The sequence below is a fragment of the Equus przewalskii genome, chromosome 30, assembly GCF_037783145.1.
Source record: "Equus przewalskii isolate Varuska chromosome 30, EquPr2, whole genome shotgun sequence".
NCBI classification, from domain to species: Eukaryota; Metazoa; Chordata; class Mammalia; order Perissodactyla; family Equidae; genus Equus; species Equus przewalskii.
The window spans coordinates 8,692,716-8,715,934 of NC_091860.1; the positions used below are offsets into that span (position 1 = coordinate 8,692,716).

The 23,219-nt window shown below is 37.0% G+C and overlaps 1 protein-coding gene across 1 annotated transcript; it reads left to right on the top strand.

The window, feature by feature from the left end:
* Nucleotides 1–348: 348 nt before the first annotated feature.
* LOC103540586 (patched domain-containing protein 3) lies at nt 349–22,866 on the top strand. The gene is made up of 4 exons (XM_008507197.2): nt 349–4,183; nt 5,116–5,237; nt 15,420–15,565; nt 18,052–22,866. The coding sequence occupies exons 1-4, from the start codon at nt 3,080–3,082 to the stop codon at nt 19,554–19,556; spliced, it is 2,877 nt and encodes a 958-aa protein (XP_008505419.2). The 5' UTR covers nt 349–3,079; the 3' UTR covers nt 19,557–22,866.
* The last annotated feature ends 353 nt before the right edge of the window (nt 22,867–23,219 follow it).

Genomic DNA, 23,219 nt, shown 5'->3' on the forward strand with positions numbered 1-23,219 from the left:
ATAACACAAAACTCATCAAATTAGTCATCTATATTTCTGATTATCTTAAATGTTTTGCCAAACCAAATGGAGATGTTGCAGAATAATAGGCCTTTTCAATTTCATTCCATTCATTACACAACATAAATTTATCCCCCAAATGAAAGCTCATCAAAAAATTCTTCTCACAAGGTAAAAAATTAAAAAGTATAATTATAAAATTTCAAAATTAAATCAGGTACACTGAGCTCTCCTTGTTTGATTTATTCATTTCCTTCCTCACTTTTGTAGTGACAATTTCAATGTTTTCTATTTATAAACTTTGTTTTCAATAATTCCAATTTACTACCAAGGCTTCAAAACTTTAAGTTTCTATGGTGCTCCCTTCATTGAATGCTTTGATTAAAGATTCACAACTGATTTTGAACAAAGTGCAACAAAAACAAATACAGCACTCATTCACAAACGGTTCAGTACGGGTGTAGGGCACTAGATTGATTTTCAAAGTAGTTCTTCATAAAATCAAGCATTTGTAAAATCCGGCTGATTTTGGACAGCTAAGAGGGAAAAGTGCATACTGTAATGCTTGAACATTTTTTAATTCAACCTCAGCTTAATCACCAAATATTTGTTGTTCACTTCCTTTAGCATTTTATTAGCTCATCTTGCTCCTTCTTCATGTAGTCCTCACATGTAGCCTTTGGCTATACAGTCAGACTTACAAACAAAGCCTATTTGGCTGAGTATAGGTCACTGATAAGTTTCCTATGCAGTTGTTAACTCTTGTCTCCCGCAGCCCTAACTGGTTTTCTACGGTTGTCCTGGTATACCACCTAATTTAAATTTGTCCGGGATGTCTCATTTTCAATGAAGTATTATTGTTAATAGTTGAATTAAAATAAGCCTGGATTGGTTTGCTAGACTACTGCTTTTTACTTTCAGTTTCTGCCACGTCTGGCCTAGTGATGTGGGTGACACAAGTACACTGAATAGAATTCCCACTATAACACGTGGTTAACTCTGAAAGTCACCCACTGATACACCACCTCCCTTCCAGATCCCTTACAACTGCTATGTAACTAACGCTTCTCTTTCACTGGCAGTGGGCAGAGTGCTCACTGAGTAAAATGAAGGGGGCTCAGACAGGAGTGGTTAGGGACAGCTATCTCTCCATTGCATTCTTCATTGGTAAAGTTGTATTAGCCCTTTCAATAAATGTCTCAACCTTTTAGTGGCTTATCACAACAGAAGTATATTTCTCACTCATGTAACAGTCACTGTGGATCCTCCTGGTCAGTGAGTAGCTCTCTTGTCCATGGTAACTCAGGGACCCAAGTTCCTGCCAGCTTACCACACCGCAATTCAAATGGGCTCCTTGGCTGCCTGTGGCTAGATGGCGGATGGGACAGAGAACTTCTTAAAGGTCTTGGCCTGAAGGTGACACATATCACTTTCACTTACATTCTGTAGTTGATTATTGGTCACCTGGCCACACATATAAGTCAAAGGGACTAGAAAATGTAGTCCTTGACTGGACAGTCATGTTTCAATTGCAATTGCATATTATGGAAAAACACAGTTTTGGTTGACAGCAAGCACTCAATGTCATTGATTCTGAACCTCTTAGATTACACTAACTTCCAGACTGATCAATATTTAAATGTTTTAACAAGTAGATAATTATAATCACTGAAAGGGAAAAGTCTGTCTATTGCAACACAAAATCCAGAACTCATAAAAGAAAAGCATCAGTTAATTCAACTATAAACATAAGCCATGGCAACCAGCAAAATGGTGAGGGATGTACTCAAAGCACAGGAAAAAGTAATCATTTCCTTAATGTACGAATGGTTCCTATAAAGCAAGAAGAAAATCCCAACATCCCGAAAGATGTAAGATGACTGTTCACCCAGAGAGAAAATATGATGATTCTAAGTAATAAATTAAAAATAAAAACAAAATAAAAGATCAGTGGCAGGCACAAACCAGTTTCCTGACATTCAGGGATAGGCTGTGGCAAACCAGAGCCTCATATGCTACTTAACAGGGTATAAATGAACCAACTTCTACAGATATGAATTTATCAGTACCTCTAGAAATTTAAAAGGGCACATCCTTTGGCCTAGTAAATCCACTTCTAAAAACTTATCTTGCAGATAGAGTTCTTGTGCTCTGAATTGAGGACATTCATTCACTTAGTACTGTTTACAACACCAAGAGACTCTCAACAACCCACAGATCTATCAATGGTATTACAGCTAATTAATGTTTCACCCATACATTGGAAAATTATAGAGCAGGTCAAATAAGATAAATTTATATGCACTAACATGTTATGATCCTTGGATGTATTAGGTGAAAAATGTAACTTTGATACACTAATACAATAATATTTATAAAAAAGATATATTTGCATATATTGTGATATGCCTGTAAATGCATAGGAAAGGGTTTGTAAGAACAAACACTTTTTTCTTTTAAACAAAGAAAAAAACAATTCCTTTAAGAAGAGGAGTGGGATAGAAGGAAGGTTTAGGGTTGAGTTTTACGTTGGGTTTTTTTTCACTTTTCATTTTATATAATTACTCCTATCTTTTTACAAGGAGAATGTATGAACATATTACGTTTGTAGTTAGAGAACAAAAATAACTGAATTAGGTGTACCAGGCTCAGAGAAGACTTCCCTGAGAACAGTGTTACTGGACGAGCTCCAGAAACTAAAAGCTGCTACTTACAACGCATGTAACATCTGTGCCATTTGTGTGTGTGTGTCACTGAGAACGAGCCAAATTCTCCCAATACTGAGTCGTGGAGGACAGGCATGCATTTTCTTCGTCTTTAAGAGTTATTTCTCGTAGTAACTTAACTCCAAGGGGATAGGCACGCCACAGAGAAATTTGGGGCTGGTTGGAGCTACGGGTCAAACCACGTGCTCGTCAACGAAGCCTCCAGCATCCGGGGCGCGAGCAGCCTGACCTCAAACAGACTTCCTTAGAATTTCTCCAGGAAACCGTCGGGTGGGGCGGAGATGGGCGCCCTGCCCAGTAGCCACTTCCTAATCTGCGGCCCTGCTTGAGAACGTTGCCTTTCCTTCCCGGAAATGAGCCTTAGTTCCTCTAAGGTTGCGCCAAAGGCGGAGCCAGAGGGGAAGCAGGAGGCAGAGTCAGCGTCGGAGAAGCGGGAGCCGGAGGGGGGGCCTGGGCCAGACCCTCGGAGCCAGTGGGATCCGGGGACAGGGCCGGAGTCGGAGCCGCCCGCGTCCTCAAGGCAGGAGTCGGAGCGGCTTTTGGAGTCAAGTCAGGGACAGAAACCCGAGCTTGGCTGGGCTTCAGGGCAGGGCTCAGAGCCACCAGCGGCGTCGGAGCAGGAGTCACAGCCACGCCCGGCGTCGGCGAGGGGGGATCCCCCTCTGTCCGAGTCACAGTCGGGAAATCAGTTGCCCGAGAGGTCCCGCTGCCACACTGACTGCCTGGAGGCGCCGCTCTCCCGCGCCTTCGCATGGCTGGGATGGATGGTGGGCTCGCACCCCTGGATCTTCCTGCTGGCGCCGATGGTGCTGACGGCCGCCCTCGGCACTGGCTTCGTCTACCTGCCCAAGGACGAAGAAGAAGACCTCGAGGAGCAGTACACCCCGATCGGGAGCCCGGCCAAAGCCGAGCGGCGCTTCGTGCAAGCACATTTCACCATCAACGACTCTTACCGTTTCTCCGCCTCTAGGAAGAGCATCGACGTCAATTTCGCGTCCGTTCTAGTGGTCTCCAACACTGCCTCGCTGCTGGAACAAGAAACCTTATCAGAAATTAGTAAATTGGACGAGGCGGTGCGGGCTTTGTATGTGACACAAGAAAACGGAACCGAGATCCACTACGATGAGGTGTGCGCTATGGACCAGGGCCGCTGCGTGCCCTCCAACCCGCTTCTGGCCGTCTGGCAGGCGAACAATAACCTCAACCTGAAAAACATCACCTTTCCCATCTCCACCCAAGCCGGCCAACCCCTCTACCTGGCCAACCTCCTTGGCGGAGTCGTCTTAGGCGAGAAGATAGGAACGAACCAGTTCCTCCTGGAGACCAAAGCCATGCGGCTGCTGTATTTCCTGGAGACCGAGGTCAGAGAGGACAACGAGCATAGCAAGTTGTGGCTGATCCATTTCCTGAACGAATTTAGCAAAATGCAAAAGAGTCTGGCCTTGAAGAAGATTCAGGTACCTGGCGCTGGGATTTACAGGGTGGCCAGGAGAAAGTGGGAGGGATAAGTAAAGACTTGGTCCGAGTTCCATCACCATAGCGCTCCCTGACTTTGATGGAGTCCCTGTCTTGAAGCTGGGTGTGCTGCACTGTATTTGGTACTTAATCCAGCTTTCTTGAACGAACACGTGGAAGGATGCCACAAATCTTAAATCCTTGGTAACATTCTGGTGGAAGACACAAATCCTACATCCTCAAAGTCGGTCTGTTCAGTGCAGACATTGTTCTTCTGGTTTAGTTTTGGGGTTTGGTTTTCTAGTCAGATTACTTTTTCTTTCTTTTAGCTAAAGTCTTTGCTGTTTCTGGGAGCCCCCTAAAACTTGCTTGGAGTTCATTGGAATCAAAAAACAAACTTTTAAGCAAAAGTTCCATGGTGGTGTTGAAAAAGCTAAATAGCTCAGCATTTTTCAACTAAGTTATTGCGTAGCGCTGGGCACATGTTAGCTGTTAGTAATTGTTGGACCAGCAAATCTGCTAATACTTCTGAATAAGCCTGGTGAAAGTGAGACATCCTACTGGAAAAAGCCTTTTCAGGCCTTTCTGAAATGATATTTATGCAATTAAAATAGTAAAAGATAACCTAATAAAAATTTAGAAAGAGGCACAATTTCTACAGCCATTAATGAGTTCACAGTTTTATATGAAATATAGATTTTGTATGTCCAGTTTTAAACTTTGGATTTTTGAAAGAAACTTTGGAAAGCATGCCGTAGATTTGTGGGAAGATGGAGATCTCTATCTTCTTTATTCTAAAATCATAATGCACATATTTTGATCTTTGAATTTTAACATGTTTCAATCAATAAGCTATAGTGTTTCGATAGTGTTTGTAACTCACACACGAATATTGGAACTAAAAGTTATTTACCTGAGTGTGTTTTTGTGGCAGGTGGTCTACTTTACGTCACTTTCTAGACAACTGGAATTTGAGGCAACTTCTATGACAGTGATCCCTTTGTTTCACTTGGCATACCTTCTAATCATATTATTTGCAGTCATATCATGCTACAGGTAAAACACTTTTATTAGTTTTTTAAACTCTTACTTTTTAAAAAGTATTTTATAGTGGTAAAATATATATAACAAAATATGCCATTTTAACCGTTTTTAAGTGTACAATCAATGGCGTTACTTACATTCACGCTGTTGTGTAACCATCACAGCTGTCTTGTTTCCAAATATTTTCTGTCACCCCAAACAGATGGGGTCACTCTGTAACCATTAAGCACTAATTCCCCATTGCCTCCCCGAGTCCTGGTTTTAACCTTTAATCTACTTTCTGTCTCTATGAATTTTCCTGTTCTAGAGATTTCATGTAAGTGGAATCATAGAATGTTTGCCCTTTTGTGACTGGCTTATTTCACCCAGGATGTTTTAAGTTTCATCCATGTTGTAGCTGTATCAGAACATTGTTCCTTTTTAAGGCCAAATAATATTCCATTGTATGGATATACCACATTTTGTTTATCTGCTTATCTGTTGATGGACACTTGGAATGTTTCTACCTTTTGGCTATTGTGAATAATGCTATGATGAACATTGGTGTACAGATATCTGTTTGAGTCCTTGTTTTCAGTATATACTTAGGAGTGGAATTGGTGGGTTGTATGATAATTCTATGTTTAGCTTTTTGAAGAACCAGCAAACTGTTTTCCACAGAGGCTGCTCCATTTTACAGCCCATCAGCAGTGTAAAAGGGATCCAATTTCTCCACATCATCACCAACACATCTTACTTTCTGTTTTATTGATTATAGCCATCTTAGTAGTTGCAAAGTGGTATCTCATTGTGGTTTTGATTTACGTTTCCCTAATTACTAGTGATTTAACTATCTTTTCATGTGTTTATTGGCTTTTTGTGTGTATATCTTCTTTGGAGAAATGTCTATTCAAGTCCTTTGCCCATTCTTTAATTGGTTTGTTTGTCTTTTGGTTGTTGATGAGTGCTTTACAGATGTTAGATACTAAACTCCTATAAGATGTATGATTTGCAAATATTTTCTCTCACTCTGTAGATTATCTCTTCACTATCTTGATAATGTCTTTCAGTGCACAAAAGTTTTTAATTTTGATGTAATCCAGTTTATTTTTTGTTTTGCTCCTTGTGCTTTTGGTGTTGTATCTAAGAATCCATTAACAAATCTAAGGTCATGAACATTTACCCTATGTTTCCTTCCAAGAGTTTTATGGTTTAACCTCTTATATTTAAGTTGGTGATCAATTTTTAGTTTATTTTTGTACATGGTGTCAAGTAGGGGTCCAACTTCATTCTTGTACGTGTGGAAATCCAGTTGTCCAAGTACTATTTGTTGAAGAGATCATTCTTTTCCAGTTGATTGGACTTGGCATCCTTGTCAAAAATCAATTGGCTGTAGATGTATGGGTTTATTTCTGGACTCTCAATTCTATTTCTTTGGTCTATGTATCTATCAATATGCCAGTACCATACTGTTTTGATTACTCTAGCTTTGTTATAAGTTTTGAAATCTGGAAATCTCAGTTCTCCAACTTTTTCTTCTTCAAGATCATTTTGGATGTCCAGGGCTTCTTGCAGTTCCATATGAATTTGGGGGTTGACTTTTCCACTTCTGAAAAAAAAGGCCATTGAAATTTTGGTAGAGATTGTGTTGAATCTGTAGATTGCTTTAGGTGAGATTGATATACTAACAATATTAAGTCTCCCTTTCCGTAAACTAAGGATGTCTTTCCATCAATTTAGGTCTTCTTTACTTTCTTTCACCAGTGTTTTTTAGTTTTCAGTGTACAAGTCTTTTATCTCCTTGATTAAATTTGTTCTTAAGTGTCTTATTCTTTTAGACACTATTTATGTGGAATTGCTTTCTTAATGTCCTTTTGGGATTGTTCATTTCACATGAATAGAAACACAACTAATTTTTGTGTGTTGATCTTGCATCCTGCAGCTTTGCTGAATTTGTTTATTAACTCTAGGGGGTTTTTTTGTAGATTCTTTGGAATTTTCATATATGAGATCATGTAACCTGTGAAAAGGGATAGTTACACTTCTTCCTTTCCAATTTGGATTCCTTCTATTTCTGTTTCTTGTCTAATTGCTCTGGCTAGCACCTCCAGTACAAAGTTGAATATCTTTGGTAAAAGTAAGCCTCTTTATCTTGTTCCTGATCTTGGGGGGAAAGCTTTCAGTCTTTCACTATTGAGTATGATGTTAGCTGTGCAGTTTTTAATAAATGCCATTATCGTTTTTTAGGAAGTTCCTTTCTGTTCCTTGTTTTTGAGTGTTTTTTATCATGAAAGGGTGTTAGGTTTTGTCAAATGCCTTTTCTGCATCTATTGATATGATCATGTGGTTTTCATCCTATGTTCTAGTAGTGTGGTGTATTACATTGATTGGTTTTCCCATGTTGAACCACTCTTGCGTTCCTGGGATAAATCCCACTTTGTTGTGGTGTATAATCCTTTTAATGTCTTATTGAATCGGATTTGCTAGAATTTTATTGAGGACTTTGCATCTATATTCTTAGGAGATATTTATCTGTAGTTTTCTTGTGATGTCTTTGCCTGGCATTGGTATCAGTGTAATGCTGGCTTCATAGAATAAGGTAGGTAGTGTTTCCTCCTTTTCAATTTTTTGAAAGGGTTTAAGAAGAATTGGTGTTAATTCTTCTTTACATGTTTGGTAAAATTCACCAGTGAAACCATTTGGTCCCAGACTTTTCTTTGTTGGGAGGTTTTTGATTACTGATTCAATCTTTTTACTTGTTACGTCTCTCTTGAGATTTTCTATTTCATCTTGAGTCAGTTTAGGTCATTGGTGTGTTTCTAGGAATTTGTGCGTTTCATCTATGTTATCCAATTTGTTGGCATGAGTTGTTTATAGCATTCTCTTATAATCCTTTCTATTTCTGTACTTTTGTATCTGATTTAGTTATTTGTATTGGCTTGTTTTTTTCTTTGTCACTCTAGATAAAGGTTTGTCAATTTGGTGATCTTTTTAAATAAGCAACTTTTGGTTTTGTTTTTTGTATTGTTTTTCTATTCTCAATTTTATTTATCTCTGTTCTAATCGTTATTATTTCCTTCCTTTTGTTAGCTTTGTGTTAGCTCTCTTTCTAGTTCCACAAAGTGATTTGAGATCTTTTTTATTTTTTGATGTAGCTGTAAATTTACCTCTGAGCACTAGTGTCACTCCATCCCATAAATTATGGTATGTTGTGTGTTTGTTTTCATTTGTCACTAAGTATTTTCTAATTTCCATTGTGATTTCTTCTTTGACCCATTGGTTGTTTAACAGTATGGTGTTTAATTTCCATATATTTGTGAATTTTCTAATTCTTCCTCTATCATTGATTTGTAGCTTCATCCCATCATTGGTTGAAAAGATAACTTTGTGTAATTTCAGTCTTTTTAAATTTTCAGACTTGTTTTGTGACCTAACATATGGTCTATCACAGTGAATGTTCCATGTGCACTTGAAAATAATGTATATTCTGCTGTTGTTTGGGTTGAGTGTTCTTTCTATCTCTGTGGGGTCTAATTGGTTTACAGTGCTGTTCATTTCCTCTATTTCCTTATAGATTATCTGCCTAGATTTTTTATCAATTATTGAAAATGGTGTTTTCAATTTTCTATTATTGTAAAGCTATCTATTTCTCTCTACAATTCTGTCAATATTTGTTTCATGTATTTTGGGTCTCTGTTGTGGGCTATGTATATGTTTATGGTTGATGTATCTTCTTGATGAATTGACCTTTTATCAATTTGTCTTTTTTAACAGTTTTTGAAATAAAATCTATTTTGTCTGATATCAGTATAGCCACCCCTGCTCTCTTTTTGTTACTATTTGTGTGGAATATCTTTTCCATCCTTTAACTTTCAGCCTATTTGTGTCTTTGTACCTAAAGTGAGTCTCTTTTAGATAGCGTATAGTTGAATCATGCTGTTTTATCTATTCTGCCAGTCTCTGCCTTTTGATTGGGGAGTTTGATCCATTTACACTTAAAATAATTATTGACAAGGAAAGACTTACTTCTGCTGTTTTGCTATTTGTATTCTGTATATCTTATAGATTTTTGTCTCTCATTTCATCCATTATGCCTTCTTTTATGTTTAGTTTCTATGTTTCTAGCGAGCTGTTTTGATTCTTCTCATTTCCTTTTGTGATGATTTTTAAAGATTTTTTTTGGTGGTTACCATGGAGATTCATGTAACATCCTAAATTGAAAACAATCTGTATTAAATTGATACTAACAACTTCAACAACCTATAAATATGCTGCTTCTATACATCTCTGTCCTCCCCTGCTTATGTTGTTGTCACAAATTACATTTTTATGCACTGAATGCCCTATAACATAGATTTATAATTATTTTTATGTATGTGTCTTTTAAGTTCTGTAGGAAATAAAATGTAGAGTTACCAACCAAAAATGCAATAATACTCACTTTTATATTTGCCCATGTTTTTACCTTTACTGAAAATCTGTGTTTCTTCATATGACTTAGAGTTACTTTTTATTGTTCTCTCAATTCAGCCCAAAGTATTCCCTTTAGCATTTATTATAGGGCAGATCTAGTGGTAACAAATTCCTTTAGCTCTTGTTTGTCTGGGAATGTCTTAATTTCTCTTTCATTTCTGAGGGAAAGTTTTTCTGGATACAGAATTTTCACTTGATGGGTTTGTTTTCTCTTTTAACACTTTATCATTTCACTGTCCCTTGGCTTCCATGGTTTCTGATGAGAAATAAGCCTTTACAGTTATTAAGGATCCCTTGTTTGTGGTGAGTTGCATCTCTCTTGTGGCTCCCAAGACGCTTTCTTTCTCTTTCTCTTTCCGCAGTTTGATTATAATGTGTCTCAGTGTGGGTCTTTTTGAGTTTATCCTCCTTGGACTTCGTTAAGCTTCTTGGGTTTGTAGCTTCATGTCTTCTGTTAAATTTGGGAAGTTTTTAGCAATTGTTTTTTCAAATATTCTTCCTGCCCCTTTTTCTCTCTCTTTTTCTTCTGAGACTCCTATAATGTGTATATTGGTCTGTTTACTGGTGTCCCACAGATCTCTCAGGTTCTTTTCATTTTTCTTCATTTTTTTTCTTTCTGCCAGTCAGACTCAATAATTTAAATTGTCCTGGCTTCAAGTTTGCTGATTCTTTCTTCTGCCTGCTAAATGTGCTGTTGAATACCTCTAGTGTTTCTTTTCTTTTTTCATTTCAATTATTGTGCTTTTCAGCTCTGGAATTTCTATTTGGTCCCTTTTAAAAATTTCGCTATTTATATTATCATTTATTTATTTTGTTTGCCTTACTTCCTCGTCAGAGCTCTCCTTTAGCTCTTTGGGCATATGTAAGACAGTGTTTTATACTCTTTGTCTAATAGGCCCTATCTCTGGCTTTCCTCAAGGGTGATTTCTGTCAATTTATCTTGTTCCTTTCCTTAGCCATACTCTCATGTTTTTTTGTATACCTTGTGATTTTTGTTTTTGTTGTTGATAACTGGACGTTTGACTCTTATAAAATGGTAACTGAAAATCAGATTCCCCCTGTCTGCAGGGTTTCCTGAGTTTTTTCGTTTGTTTGTTTAAAACTGTAGTAGTCCATTTTATTAGTGACTTCCCTAAATTATTATTTCCAGGACTGTATTCCCTGTTTATATGGTTGCTGAAGTCTCTGTCCCTTAGCTTGTGTTTAGCCAATGTTTTCACAGAGATTTCCTTGGATGGCAGGACCTCTCCCAGTTTTTGCAAAATGATTCTGTGCTGGGACCCTCCTTCAAAACTTAGCCAGGCTTACACTGTGCCTGGGAATTGGCACTAGGAGAAAGCTTAGGGTCTTCTCAGGTCTTTTCTGAGCATGCGTCTTGCCCTGGGTGACTGTCTAATTCTCCAGTACACATATCCTAAATTCCCAGAGAAATGCTCCCCAGTTTTGCCTTAGGCAACCTTTTGTAGGTTTGGGTTGTAATCTTTTGCCCTACGTGTGTGAGGGTTGTTAATTCAGCTTGAGGTGTTTCCAGCTTTCCAGCTTTGAGTGAGACAAAACCAAGGAGTGTCTTGCATCATTCTTTCAGGTAGCCCCCAGACAGGTTAGAGCAGACATATAGATTATTTTGTGAAAGGTGGTGCTCTGCTCCCTCCAAAAACAGAGATATAGTCCCACACCAGTAACACAGGCTGTTGCCTGTTTAAGATGGCTGCTGCTTTAAGACTATTGCCACTTTAAGACTGTGGCCACTTTAACACACCTGCCACTTTATGGTCACTGCCACTTTAAGACCTCTACCATGCAAGAGAGGGATGAGGTAGGGCTTGTCAAATTGATATAAAGCTTACTGTTTTGAGGTGCCCTTTTCTTTACTTCTTTTTTTTTTTTTGATTCAGCACTGACTTGGTTGCTTTAAACTTTTGGCTGTTTTCCAGAGTTCACAGACTTGGTTCTGACAATTTCTTCTTGTTTTTCTGTTTCCTTGTGGGGATAAAAGTTTAGGTTTTTCTACTCTATGTTTTGCTGATGTTCAGCACTAAACTCTTATTTTTTAAAGCTGATGACTTTTTAAAAATTTTGCCCATTGGCAGGAGTATGCAATCAAATGGTATAGGAACAAGAAATTGTGGCTAGTTTTGTTTGATTTGGCATAGGCTTTCTGCCTTACATATTGTACCAATTATGATTAATTGTCCCATTTGGAGACAGATATGCTGATAGAACTAAGATATAAGTCTTTATTTCTATTATAAATTTGAACTAGTACTTTTAAGTATATAAAAAATTAGGCTCTAATTTAAATTGACTTGGGCTTCTCCATTGTTCTGTTGTGGAGTTAACCTTGCTAAGCATTTAAAAAACGTTACCTAGGAATTAGGGTTAGTTTGAGATCTTGTGATCAGAAAGCTAAAATCTGAAAAACGGCAGCAAACAATAGAACTTAGATGTAGAAGGAACCCTATAGATTATATTATTCCAGTGATTCTCACATCAGAGTCAAAAAGAGAGCCCTGAAACCACATATTCTGAGGCCCTACCCTATTGAATCGAATATCCAGGGGTTAAATCTGAGAATCTATATTTCAAAAATTTCTGTAGTTGATTCTCATCTGTAGGTGGATTTGGGAACAAATGATAAAAGTTAACTCTCTAAATTTAAGGTGGAAGAAAGATGAGGCCCCAGTACGTAAAGAGACTTGACCACAGTGGGTACCTCCTTAGAGTTAATAAACTATCTCATAACTTTGTTATTCTGGAAAGGAAGACCACACTTTTTAGAAAACACAGGAAGGAAGGAAAAAAGGAAAGAAGGGAGGGAGGAGAGAAGAAAGAAAAGAAAATTCAGTCTTGTTAAAGTTAGTAGGATAAAGACGTTTTTTAAATTAGTATAGAATCTACAAGATACCAACAGATGGTTTGAAAAAACTTTCCTACTAAATAGTTGGTTCTGAAGATACAAATTTATATCAATTCTTGCTTATCTTTACAAATAGTTGTGGACAATAAAGCAGAAAATCTTGTTTGGAAGGCAATTAGAAGATGGTTTATATTTGTCTTTGAAGACTATTTTTATGCTTATGTAACCAACATATTGAACACACAAGACTCATGAGGTATAAACATAAAGCAACTTTATTTTGTCTTCCTTTGTTCCCTTGAAGCATTGTAGGTAGAGCAAGTTCTTCCTCTGCCCCATGAAAACTCGGGCAGACCCTGTGACTTTTGTGGTCATTCTTAGGTAAGACAAAGTCTTCCAGTCAGAATTAAAATGTCCATGTCCATGTAATACACAAAAGTTGTAACTTGATTCGAAACTAAGGTTTTTCCCCCCATTTCTTAACTGGGGGATGCTACATGGGATAACCGTTAATGGAGAACAAAGGACTTGCCAGCCCTCTTCCATCACTTCTCCTCCTACTCTCCATCTTGCTAAGCTGGTTCCTGGGTTGGAGGATGCACAAGGAGAAGAGGAAAGGAAGCAGGAAAATTCTTCAGCCACGGATGCTGACTGATGGTCTAATACATGCCTTTTCTGGGCTTGAATATAAAACTGATTCTCCTGTGAGCACTTTCGTGAGTTCCTTGGACATCGCTCACTTCTACTTCTCTGTTATCACTGAGAATCTCTTATCTCTGTTCTAGATGAGGCCTCCTGGACAGTCCCTAAGACATCCCCATCCTGCCTGTCTCACACGCTTATATATGAAGATTATTCCTTGCTTGCATGCCTTTACCTCATACAGAGCTCTTATTTGAACATATTTTGGGATTCCATATTTATTGTCTTGCAGTGGAGTCACTGAAAATAGTAAGACTCTTTCAAAAGTTTATGCTCCAAATTGAACTTCATCCTATGGCCAGTAGTGGTATATGGAGTTTCTTAGACTATTTCAGAATTGTCTGACATTTGGGAAATGATAAAACTTACATCAAATATTAGACCAGTTTCTGATAAAATCTGGAAAATCTTTCCCTTCTCAAATGCACTGAACTGTTCATTACTTACAATAGATGTCAATCCTTTCAAGGAAGATATGGATGCCTCACCAAGCATGTCTCAGTATACTAACGTCTAATTAGCCCTTCCCTGCTAAATGAATAGAAAATTCAGAAAATTGGCCATTTTGCTGCCAGTGACGCCCAACTCTGCCTGAGCATTGGAATCATATGAGGAAATTTTTAGACACGTAGGCTCTGCAGCTTCACTACAAACCTATAGAATCGGGATCTGCAGAGTGGGTTCCAGGAGATCTAAGGTTCCAAGACTCCCCTAGGTCGTTCTGATAACCTGCTTAAGCCAAGGTCCTTCTTGGGGACTGGAATATCTACAGGTGTATTCCCCAAACTCCTACAGTGTTCCACTTTCAGAGCTTTCCTTCTATTGTCTATTGATCATTAAAATAAAGGTCACTCAGAGAAAATCGACACAGCAACTATTCCAAGTAAAGTCACTAGAGCTAATAATATACTTCAGTCCCCCATCCTCTGAAAAATTTACACCAAGAAATCCAGAAACTTGAAAGAGGGATTGGGAATAAACACGTCTTATGTAACTTTTATGTGCATTAATCTTTCTGATTTTAAAGTTCTTCTTTGTTACTTTCTTAAACTCCTGTAGACCAATATTGTTGTTTTAAGAAAGTATTCATTATAATCAAAATTTGTTGTAACAAAGCAATTTACTTTTGCTCTGGAATTTGTGTGTGTGTGTGTTGATTTGGGGCCCTGAATTTAACTCACAGCACCAGCAGGTTGAGAAAAAGTGAAATAGAGCCATGGTGTAGAAATTTTTTTAATAAGAAGGAAGTTGAGCTCATTTTGTGTGATCTTTCCTGAAGAGGGTCTTGAATCATGTTTTTGATGCTTTGGAATCAGTGGCTGCATTTCCGTAGTTGACTCTCCTAGTCTTCCGTCCAAACCTAGTTTCTCTCTCCTGCTAAAAACATCTAGAGGCAGGTGTCAGTCATTTGTTTTGGGGCAGTTAACAAGTGAGTAAAATATAAAACCACAGGTGGTTGTCGGTATTTTACAATGTAACGTTGTGGTTGTTTGGGAGGTAAAATACTGAATCCATGCTATAAAATTCCGTATATATATTTCGATTTCTGTTGTTCCAGCAAAGAAACAGCCATAGGTTGTGTTATTCAAAATAAACTACATTTCAATTTTTTTTTGCAATTAGTAGCAACTTTTCTAGAGCCCACTTCACTAGTAAAGGAGAATCCTGAAAAGGTTTGAGGAGGCGGCTTTCATACTTTGTTAACCACAATACAGATTCGACTAGCTTTGAAATACAGGAGTTGTTTAGGGTTGTGTTTATGGCTAGTCGGAGTTAGGGGTTGGGTAAGAAGACAACAGGCTATGGATCCTTTCTCTGTAATTTGCTGTTGTATTCCATTCACACCCCTTTGAAGATCAGAGTGTAATTAACCATCTGCAGTATTTTGATGTATCTTTGTGGTTCTGAAATGCCAGTTAGTGGCTTAGTGCTTGGCTAGCTGCGTAAGTCACCCAAGATAGTTTGGTAAAAGTATAGATTCCCAACTTTTCTGTTCCCTCTTTTTTTTTCCAGTTGGTCTGGGATAGTGCCTGGGAGTTAAAGGTCTCCAGCAGACAGGTATGGGAATTATTGCCCAAGAGGCTTCTGAGTTGGTGTCCAAGTCAGGAATGTTATGAATTGATGGAATTTCAGTATGGAAGCTACCACCACAAATTCCATGATTTTTCCCTCCAAATTTACAGGTGTGACTGTATCCGCAACAAAATGTGGGTTGCAGCCTTTGGAGTGATTTCTGCTGCCTTGGCAGTGGTGAGCGGCTTTGGCCTGATGTTGTACATTGGGGTGCCATTTGTGATCATAGTTGCAAATTCACCATTTCTTATTCTAGGTGAGTAAAACAAAACATGAGGCTACACATTGTGTATGTGGGATGTGGGGTAGTTAAGGGAAGGAGCTAATGTTAGATTAAGCAAAATAACTATCTAGAGGTGGCTCTACAGATCCAAAATGAGGGGTCAAGAAAAAAGAAAATCAAATTGAATCATGTGCCTTTAGAGTTGGAAGAATCTATACCTCAAATGGAAAAATACAGATAAGGGATGTGAACAGGCAGTTCACACATACACCCCAAATATCCAAAATACAAGTCACTGAAGCTATAAGAAAAAATATTTGACCTCTCAATTAATCAAGGGATGCAAAATAACCAAATGTGAGACACCTTGTTTTCTTATTAGATTAATAAATATTAGCAAGATTGAAGGTTTGGGGAAGGTTGTGTGCAAATGAACACTCTCATATTCTTCTGGGGGAGAATTGTAGATGGGTACAGCCTTGTTTTAGTCCAATTTTGCAACAAATCAAAAGATTTAAAAATGAAAAGGGGAATACTCTGACCTACCAATTCCATTTCTAGGAATTTCCACATCTAATAATTGGACAAGTGCTCAAAAAAGCAGAACAAGTATGTTCATTTCAGTGTGATTTTGAATAGGAATGTATTGAAAACAACCTAATCCCATATCAACGTAGGATGGATCAACTCATACATAGCATATGAAAATCTTGGAATCATATTCAGTCTTTAGAAAGAGGTAGATATATAATGTTAAATGGAAAATGCTGGTTATGAAACAAGATACTTGAGAGAGATACGGTTCTATGTGTATGTTTGTATAGAGGAAATTCTGGGTGAATATCCATAAAAATGTTAGCAGGGATTGTTCCTGAAGGGTGGAATTACAGTTGTTTAAATTTTTTCTTTCTATTTTCCTATACTTTCAGAATTTGTTTACAATAAGCATGAGAAAGTAAGCAACTTGGAAGAAATAATACTGGGTTTCCTGGGGGAGATAACGGACGAGCTGTATGCTGGATGTCGGCTTGTTTATCCTAGCTCTTCAGGGCACACCTTCCCAGTACACAGTCACGCTTAATCACTCAGTGTTCCCCACAGCCATAAATAAGTACAAAGTGTATATAATTGATTTAATATAAAGCATTTTTGTATAGTCTGTGTATACATAGGAATGCAAGTGTGTGTGTGTGTGTGTGTGTGTGTGTGTGTGTGTGATTTCAGCAACTCAAGGAAGAAATGTGTGAGGACAGTGTCTGAACAAGGTTCTATGAATAATAAAATTAGTTTTTAAACAACTAATAAATGTTAATAAGTTCATTCTTTGTCCTTAGCACTTCTGATTCTTCTCTTTTGTCCAGCTGAGCGCTGTTGAAATCCTCAAAGCTGAGCAGTGGGAGTGTCAGGATGCGGTTCATGACATTACGTAGACTTAAGTTTCGGTCTAGACCCTTCCCTCTTGATCACACCCGTAGAACATGTGAATTAGAGGCAAAGTTGCAATTCCCAGTGCCCTCCCATGTCATCCATGGAGAAGATCCCCCAAAATTGAACTTAAGATTGGCATTTCAGTTCCAAGTATTGATTTTGTATCGATATACATGGAATCAAAGGTGTCCATGAGTGACAGTAGTGTCAACTCTAGTAGACAATCTGAGGGAGGTGAAATTTACTTGCAACATGCTCATGCTGTCCTTTCTAATCTCCTTTCTTCTTTATAGCCCTCCTTCTCCAGTCTTCAGTGATGATTTCAAAGCCCTCAAATGTTCTATCCTCTTTATTCCAAACCAGTCATGAAATGTCATTGTGGAAAAGAACTAATCACCTAGTAGGCACTAATAAGTAAAAGGTTCTTAAGGTTTACTTTGGTACATAGTTCTGATCTCAAGAGTACTTGCATTTTAATGAAATAATGCCTTAACCTGGGCAAGTGATAGTTGAATGATAACATTCCAAGTATCAAAAACAGACTAGCAGGAAAACTACATTTGTGTGTGTGTGTGTGTGTGTGTATGTCTATAAACTATACCGTGCCTCTGAAATCATACCATGTTGATAGCTAGATGCTAGCTGTAGAACAGATAAGTCCAGCTTATATTTTAAGCCAGAGAATGTTGGCCCAGTGTGTTTGTGCATTAGTGTGAAGTGGTTTGTGGGAGAAAATTGTCTCTCATGTGATCTAATTGAATCAAAGATACATTGCTAACCCTGCTTTGACTAACACCCAGGCAACCAGGTTTCCTGACTCATCATTAAAACACCCTAAATGAAGACTAGGAGTAGAGTATACTGTGCTATGGGCAAATAATAGTGCACAAAGCACAGAGTTATTACAGAGGAAGGAATGATGAATTCTGTTGTGAATTCAGAAGCAACCAGAGAAAGCATCAAAGTAGCACCAAAGCACAGATTGGGCAAGATAAATAAGACCTTAAGAGATGGGCAAAGAAAATGGTTTGATCTGTTTAATTTTTAATGGCTATTAATATGTATGAAGATACTGTTTCCTTTTTTAACAGGTGTTGGGGTCGATGACATGTTTATCATGATTTCTGCCTGGCAGAAGACCAGCCTCGTGGATAGCATAAAACAGCGGCTGTCCGATGTCTATTCAAAAGTGGCAGTGTCCATTACAATAACCACCACCACCAACGTCCTGGCTTTCTATACAGGCATTATGACCTCCTTCAGGTCCATACAATACTTTTGCATCTATACAGGAACAACCCTGCTCTTTTGTTATTTGTATAACATCACCTGTTTTGGAGCATTTCTGGCCCTGGATGGAAAAAGAGAAGTAGTCTGTCTACGCTGGTTGAAAAAGTCAGAAACTCCTGACCAAAAATGTTCCTCATTAAAAAAGTCCTGCTGTCTCCCATTTGAGTCTCTCCCAGAGGAACATGAAGCTGAAATCCATCCAATGAATTTGTTCTTTAGAGACTATTTTGGGCCTTTTCTCACAACCACTGAGTCCAAGTTTTTTGTAGTGCTTATATACATTTTGTACATCGTAAGTAGTATATATGGGTGTTTCCAAGTGGAGGAAGGTTTAGACCTTCGAAATTTGGCAAGTGACGATTCATACATCACACCATATTTTAATGTAGAAGAGGAGTATTTTTCAGATTATGGCCCCAGGGTTATGGTTATCGTTACTGAAGCTCTTGATTACTGGGATAAAGATGCTAGGCAAAAATTGGAAAAATGTCTGGCAGATTTTGAAAACAATAACTATGTAGATAAAAGTCTTACAGAGTTTTGGTTACGAGAATATGTGAAATATATGGAAAATAACAGACAAGATGTAAATGATAAGAATACTTTTATAAACAGTATTTCCAGTTTTTTAACGGATTTTCCACTTTTTAAGTGTGATATTAATATTTCATCATCACATGAAATCATTTCTTCTCGGGCCTTCATTCAGACCATAGGTGTTTCTTCTTCAACCAATAAGAAGATGATGTTATTCCAGTTCCGAAGCCTGGCTGAAAAGTGTGAAATTCCCCTAATGGTGTATAACCGGGCATTCATATATTTTGATCAGTATACTGCAATATTAGAAAACACTGTTCGAAATGTCGTTGTTGCATCAGCAGCTATGTTCATCGTTTCCTTATTGTTAATTCCTCATCCACTGTGTTCCTTGTGGGTGACTTTTGCTATTGCTTCTGTGATTGTGGGAGTCACAGGTTTCATGGCATTCTGGAAAGTCAATCTTGATTCCATATCCATGATTAATCTTGTCATTTGTATAGGGTTTTCTTTCGATTTTTCTGCACACATTTCCTATGCATTTGTTTCCAGTTCCAAGCCCTCAGTAAACCAAAAAACAATTGAGGCATTGTATCTGCTAGGCTACCCGGTGTTACAGAGTGCAATTTCAACAGTAATAGGGGTGTGCGTTTTAGCTGCAGCTAAAGCATACATCTTCAGAACATTTTTTAAGATTATGTTTCTCGTTATGTTATTTGGGGCTGCTCATGGCCTAATTTTTATTCCAGTATTCTTAACCTTTTTTTGAAGGCTTGTTTGAATATCCGCTAACAAATCAAAGACCAGTTATAGAATTCCTGATTGCCCCAATCCGATCTGATAAAAATGCACTATTAGGAATAGTGAATAAACTAAAAACAAAGGCATGTTTTCTTGGCTTGGAAATCCCATTTAAAAATGTTATTTAAAATATCCTGAGAAAAATTAATTAGTCTTATATTAAAATATCTTTATAAATTAGGAAGTGTTGTCATCTTTATTATAGTCTATACAATCAAGTATAAGGTATAACTTTCCAGTTATTTTTCCTTTTATTTCATCATTAGAAATTTATGCCTGGAATTCAACTATTTTATATATTATACTATAAATGGAATATTATTTTCATTGTGCTTCCTATATGCATCATTATGTAAAAGTGAAACTTATTGTCATTTATTCTCCCAGTCTGGGGCTTTTCTATGCATTTTCTTAGTGGTGTATTTTCATGAACTGAAGTTTTTAAAGTTTTGAAATCCAATTTGTCGTTTGTTTATGGTTAGTACTTTCTGTATCCTAAGAAATCTTTGCTTATTCCAAGGTTAAAAAAAATTCATCTATGTTTTCTTCTCAAAGCTGATAATTTTAATTTGGGTCTATGATCTATAGACCTGTGTTTGTTGAGGAGTATGGATAGAGGTTCATTTTCTTCTCATAACAGTTATCCATTTGTCTCAGCATCATTCGTGAAAAAGACTATCCTCTCAGCCAAGGATTAACTTGGTACCTCTGTCAAAGACTCAATCGACAATTTATGTGTGGTTCTATTTTTGTGCGTTGATGTGTTCGTCTATACTAAAGCCAATACCGCATGCCTTGATTACTAAAGCTTTATATTAATTCTTGAAGTTAGGTTGTGTAAGTTGTCCACCAGTTTTCTTCTTTACCAAATTGTTTTGGCCGTTCTAGGTTCTTTGCATTTAGATACTAATTTTAGAATCACTTGTCAACTTGACAAAAAAGCCTTCTGGGATCATGACTGGGTTATGGTGAATCTACAAATCAATTTGGGGAAAATAGATATCTTAGCAATATGGAATCTTCCAATCCATGAATATGGTTTATCTCTCCACTTCTTTAATTTCTCTCAGGAATGTCGTAGAGATTTAAGTAGATTTTACTTCTAAGTATTTTTATTTTTATGGCATAGTAAATAATATTAATTTTAAATTCCTTTTCCATTTTTTTAGTAGTACATAGGAATACAATTGATTTTGGTATACCTACCTTATATTGTATAACTTTGTTAGGTTCATTTATTAGTTCTTATAGATTTTTGTAGCTCTTTAGTAGTTTTTATCTATGCAGTTATGTAAAGATCACATAAAGACCATTTTATTTCTTCCTTTATAATCTTTGTCTCTTACTTGCCTTATTGCACTGGCTTAAAATGTCCAGTAAAATGTGGGAAAATGTACTAAGAACAGACATCATAGCCTGCTTCCCAACTCTAGGAAACATGTTCAGTATTTCATCATTAAGTATGATGATTACCTGGAGGTAATTCATGACTGTTTCTATCAGATTGAGGAAGCTCCTTTCTACTCTAGTGTGCTGAGATGTGTTATCATGAATGAGTATTGAATTTTGTCAAATAATTTTTGTCCATTAAGATTATCATGTCATTTTTCTATTTTAATCTGTGAATGTGGCAACTTATGTTGAATAACTTTGTAATATTATACCAACATTCCTAGGATGACTCACATTTGGTCATGGCATACTATTATTTTCATACATCGCCATCCCTGTTTTGTTAATACTTTGTGAGTGATGTTTGTTCCTGGAATCATGAAGGATATTGGTCTGCAATTCCCTTTTCTTGTAATGTCTCTCTCAGGTTTTGATATCAGGATTATGCTGCCCTCAGAAAATGAACTGGTAAATAGCCCTCCTCTTTAATTTCTGAAATATATGATGTATGGTTGATGTTATTTGATGTCATCATTTTGATATTGTCTTTCCTTAAATGTTTCGTAGAATTCACCAGTGAAGTCTTCTGTGCATGGAGTTTTTCTGGGAAGGTTTTTTATTTCAAATTCACTTTCTTTAACTACTATAAAGCCATTCAGATGTTCTGTTTCTTCTTGGGTCAGTTTTGGTATGTTTTGTCTTACAAGGAATTTATCCATTTCATTAAGTGGCCAATTGATTATTTTCTTATCATTTTAATGTCTCTAGTGATGTCCCCTCTGTAATTCTTAAAATTAGTAATTTGTATTATATCTCTTTTACTTCCTTTTTTTTTTTTTTTTGGAGGAAGATTAGCCTGAGCTAACATCTGTGCCCATCGTCCTCTACTTTATATGTGGGATGCCTGCCACAGCGTGGCTTGATAAGCAGTGTGTAGGTCTGCACCCGGGATCCGAACCAGTGAACCCCGGGCCACTGAAGCGGAGTACTGGCGAGCTTAACTGCTCTGCCACTGGGCTGGCCTCTATCCTTTATTTCTTGATCAAGAGATTGTCAATCTTATTAAATTTTTCCAAGAATCAACTTTTGGCTTTATTGATTCTCTTTATTATTTCTCTATTTGCTGACTCATTGGTTTCTACTCTATTCCTTCTTGTTTTCTACTTTGAGTTTAATTTTCTCTTCATTTTCTAGCTTTTTAAGGTGGTTAATATGTTAAGTCATTGATTTTAAATCTTTATTCTTTTCTGAGAAAGCTTTTAATGCTATACGTTTCCTTCTGTTTTAACTGTATCCACAAATTTTTATATGATAGGTATTCATTTCAAAATAAGTTCCCATTTTGCTTGGGATTTCTTCTTTGACCATGGATCAAACGATGCCTTTATTTTCTCTTCATTTTTCAAGAATACTTTAACTGGATGTAGAATTCCAAGTTGCAAGGGTTTTTTTCTTTCAGCACTTTAAAAATGTCATTGCACTGTCTTCTTGATGTAATGCTTTGATTAGAATTCAGCCTTCATTGTGATATTGTTGTTCTTTATAGAAAATGCTTGATTTTTTCTCTAGCTGCTTTGAAGATTTTTTTCTTTATTATTGGGTTTTCAACAATTTGACTATGATGTGGCTGTGTAGGGTGTTTTTTCTACTCAACCTTCTTGGGTATCTTTGAGCTTTTAGGACCTGTGGCCTGATATTTTCCATCATATTTGGAAATATTCTAGCCTTTATTTCTTCAAATGTTTTTCTGCCACATTGTCTCTCCCCTCTCCTTCTAGGACTCCAATTTCAAATATGTTCTTGTTATTTTCAGTTGGTTCATAAAATTGTAATATTCTAAGTTTGCATTTTATCATTAATAAATTTGAATTTGTTGACACCTTCAATAGACTCTTCTCTGTAGCCTATATTTTATTGAAAAAATATTCTTTCTACGTATAGTGAGATTCCTGGTAAGCTCAGGAAAATTCTGCTATGTGAAGGTTATTAATTATGCTTTTATGTTTGGAAATGTTTCAATAATTTGGTCTAAATATTTTCATCATTACTGTCTTTTTTTATTTTATTGAGATTGTCATTTTTAGATAAATATTTTATAACACAAAATTCATCAAATAAGTTGTCTCTATTTCTGATTGCTTTAAATGTTTTGCCAAACCACATGGACATGTTGAAGAATAAGAGAGCTTTTGAATTTCATTCCATTCACTATAGAATGTAAATTTATCCCCCAAATGGA

What these genes read in the sequence shown, in the direction of transcription:
- LOC103540586 (XM_008507197.2), top strand. Translation starts at nt 3,080, where the DNA reads ATGAGCCTTAGTTCCTCTAAGGTTGCGCCAAAGGCGGAGCCAGAGGGG. An exon ending in GCAGTCATATCATGCTACAG is followed by an intron (nt 5,238 to 15,419) that starts GTAAAACACTTT and finishes CCAAATTTACAG; the next exon opens with GTGTGACTGTATCCGCAACA. An exon ending in TTCACCATTTCTTATTCTAG is followed by an intron (nt 15,566 to 18,051) that starts GTGAGTAAAACA and finishes CTTTTTTAACAG; the next exon opens with GTGTTGGGGTCGATGACATG.